At 37.8% G+C, this 2,909-nt stretch overlaps 1 protein-coding gene across 1 annotated transcript; it reads right to left on the reverse strand.

Moving 5' to 3' along the window:
• Positions 1-594: 594 nt before the first annotated feature.
• Positions 595-2,462, reverse strand: LOC144237866 (olfactory receptor-like protein OLF4). The gene is made up of 2 exons (XM_077771593.1): positions 2,428-2,462; positions 595-1,549 (listed from the first exon to the last, which is right to left on the reverse strand). The coding sequence occupies exon 2, from the start codon at positions 1,522-1,524 to the stop codon at positions 595-597; it is 930 nt and encodes a 309-aa protein (XP_077627719.1). The 5' UTR covers positions 1,525-1,549; positions 2,428-2,462.
• Between the last annotated feature and the right edge of the window lie 447 nt (positions 2,463-2,909).

Raw genomic sequence — 2,909 nt, forward strand, 5'->3', positions numbered from 1 at the left:
CATGTTTTTCATAAGCAAGTTTTGCCTTACTATTCTGTGCCAGGGATACTGTGGATGCTGAGCTAGTAAGAGAGAGAAGAAGATCCTAAGGAAGATCATAAAACCCCATGACTAACTAGAAAACAAACTAATATGTTAAAGCCTACATTATCAGAAAGAGCACTTAAGGTAGTAGAGTAGAAAGAAATGGCTGATACAGAATGAAAAAACTGTGGTCTCAGAATTTCTCTACAGTAAAATTATATAAATGGCCTCAATTGCCAAATATAGTTTACTCCATGCAACTCCATACAAGAGTTCATCACTATATGAGTCAAATGGGAATCTCCAAATTGTTCCTGATTCAAGGCTGGAACTAACTTAGGAAATTAAGAAAACTGGAAAGGAAAAATTGTTAGCTATCAGAAGGCACAGAACATTAAACAAAAGGACTTGTTTAAATTCAATAAAGCGGTTGAACTTTAGAAACATTGACATTCTAGGATATAAATAGAGGGATTAAGTTCTTCTTTCATGATCCAATTAAAGAATCACAATCTCTGGCTGTTAAGCATTAAGCTTGCAATCACAGGTACTTCTTGAAAAATGGCCCTTTTATGGCTTCCCTCTGAAAAATTCACTTAGAGCCTCTTTTATGTCTTTGTTCCTCAGGCTGTAGATGAAGGGGTTCAGCATGGGCGTGACCACCGTGTACATCACTGAGGCTGTTGCACTTGAGTGGGAGCTCAGGGTAGCAGCGGAGCTAAGGTACACTCCCAGGCCCGTACAATAAAATAAGGAGACAACCGAGAGGTGAGATGCACAGGTGGAAAATGCTTTATACTTGCCCTGAGCTGATGAGATTCTACATATGCAGAGAACTATCTTAGAGTAAGAGTAAAGGATCCCAGCTAGGGGACCACCAACTAGCAGTACAGTTGCAAAATATACCACCATGTCATTAAGAAAGGTGTCAGAATAGGCAAGATGGATCATCTGATTGAGTTCACAGAAAAAGTGGGGGATTTCCATGCCTGTGCAGAAGGACAGACGCAACACCATTAAGGTTTGTAACAAGGAATGCAGGACACTTGTGATCCAGGACACGAGAACCAGCAGCCCACAGAACTGGGGGTTCATGGTGACTGTGTAGTGCAGGGGGTGACAGATGGCCACAAACCGGTCATAAGCCATCACAGTCAAGAGGAAGTTGTCTAAACCTACAAAGAGTGTGAAAAAGTATATCTGTGTGATGCAGCCCGCATAGGTTATGACCTTGCTCTGCGTCTGGATGTTCCACAGCATCTTGGGGACGGTGGTGGAGGTAAAGCAGATGTCCACAAAGGACAGGTTGGCGAGGAAGAAGTACATGGGCGTGTGGAGGTGGGAGTCAGAGTTCACAGCCAGAATGATGAGCAGGTTCCCAAGAACGGTGACCAAGTACATGGACAGGAACAGCCCAAAGAGGAAGGGTTGAAATTCTGGTTCCTCTGAAAATCCCAGAAGAAGAAATTCTGAACTTTGTGTATCGTTGCCTCTTTCCATGTAGTCGATGTGACTACCAAAATAAGAGAAAAAGAGCATGACACAATCATGGATTACTAACCTGGATGATACTATTGTTTATATTCTGCACTCAAGAAATTAATTTTTATATTTGTGGATGGAACATAATAAGAATATTAATATCTAGGAATAGAAGGAAGCTCTCTCAACATAAAGCCATTTATGAAAAACCTACAGCAAACATGATACTCAGTGGCGCTGCAATGAACATTTTCCTGGCTTTCACAACTTCTACTCAACATAACACTGGAAGTTCTAGTCAGAGCAATTAAAGAAAGAAAAGAAAGAAAAGGTATCCAAACTGGAAAGTGATGAATAGATTTATGTATGTAGATGATGTGATCTTATGTGTAGAAAATTCAAATGATTCCACAAAAAAACGTTAACAGTAACAAATTAATTCAACCAAGTAACTGGATACAAAGCCAACTCTGAAAAAATCTGTTGCATTTCTATATATGGACAGTGAACAATCTAAAAAGGGAATAAAACAGTTCCATTTATGTGACATCCAAAAGAATAAGACTGTCATCACATATCAGTCAGAATGGCTAGTATAAAAAAAAAAAAAACAAGAAATAATAAGTGTTGGTGAGGATATGGAGAAGAGGGAAAACTCAATGCACTGTTGGTGGGAATGCAAACTGGTGCAGCCACTGTGGAAAACCGTATGGAGGCTCCTCAAAAAATTAAAAATAGAGGGACGCCTGGGTGGCTCAGTTAGTTAAGCATCCGACTTCAGCCAGTTTGAGCCCCATGTCAGGCTCTGTGCTGACAGCTCGGATCCTGGAGTTGCTTCAGATCCTGTGTCTCCCTCTCTCTCTGCCCCTCCCCCAACTCATGCTGTCTCTCTCTCAAAAAATTTAAAAAACATTTTTTTTAATTAAAAGGAGAAATACTACATGATCAAGTAATTCCATTACTGGGTATTTACCCAAAAAAAACAAAAACACTAATTTGAAAATATATAAGCACCCATGTTTATTGCAGCATTTTTTTATAATAGCTAAGATATGGAAGCAACTCATGTGTCCACTGATAGATAAATAGATAAGATTAGTATATATCTAAGTAGATAAAATATATATTGGTATATATCTTAAGTAGATAAAGTATATATTGGTAATATATATTGGTATATATATAATATATATGCTGATATATATCTAAGTAGAAAAAGTATATATTAGTATATGTATTGGTGTATATTGGCATATATATTGGTATATATCTAAGTAGATAAGGTATATATTGGTATTATATGGGCATGTGGAGGTGGGAGTAAGAGTTTACAGAGTTTATATTGGTATAGTGTATATACCAATATATAATACCAATCGATACCAATATATAACATATATATA

The sequence above is a fragment of the Crocuta crocuta genome, unplaced genomic scaffold (genome assembly GCF_008692635.1).
Source record: "Crocuta crocuta isolate KB4526 unplaced genomic scaffold, BGI_CrCroc_1.0 scaffold755, whole genome shotgun sequence".
Classification (NCBI taxonomy): Eukaryota; Metazoa; Chordata; class Mammalia; order Carnivora; family Hyaenidae; genus Crocuta; species Crocuta crocuta.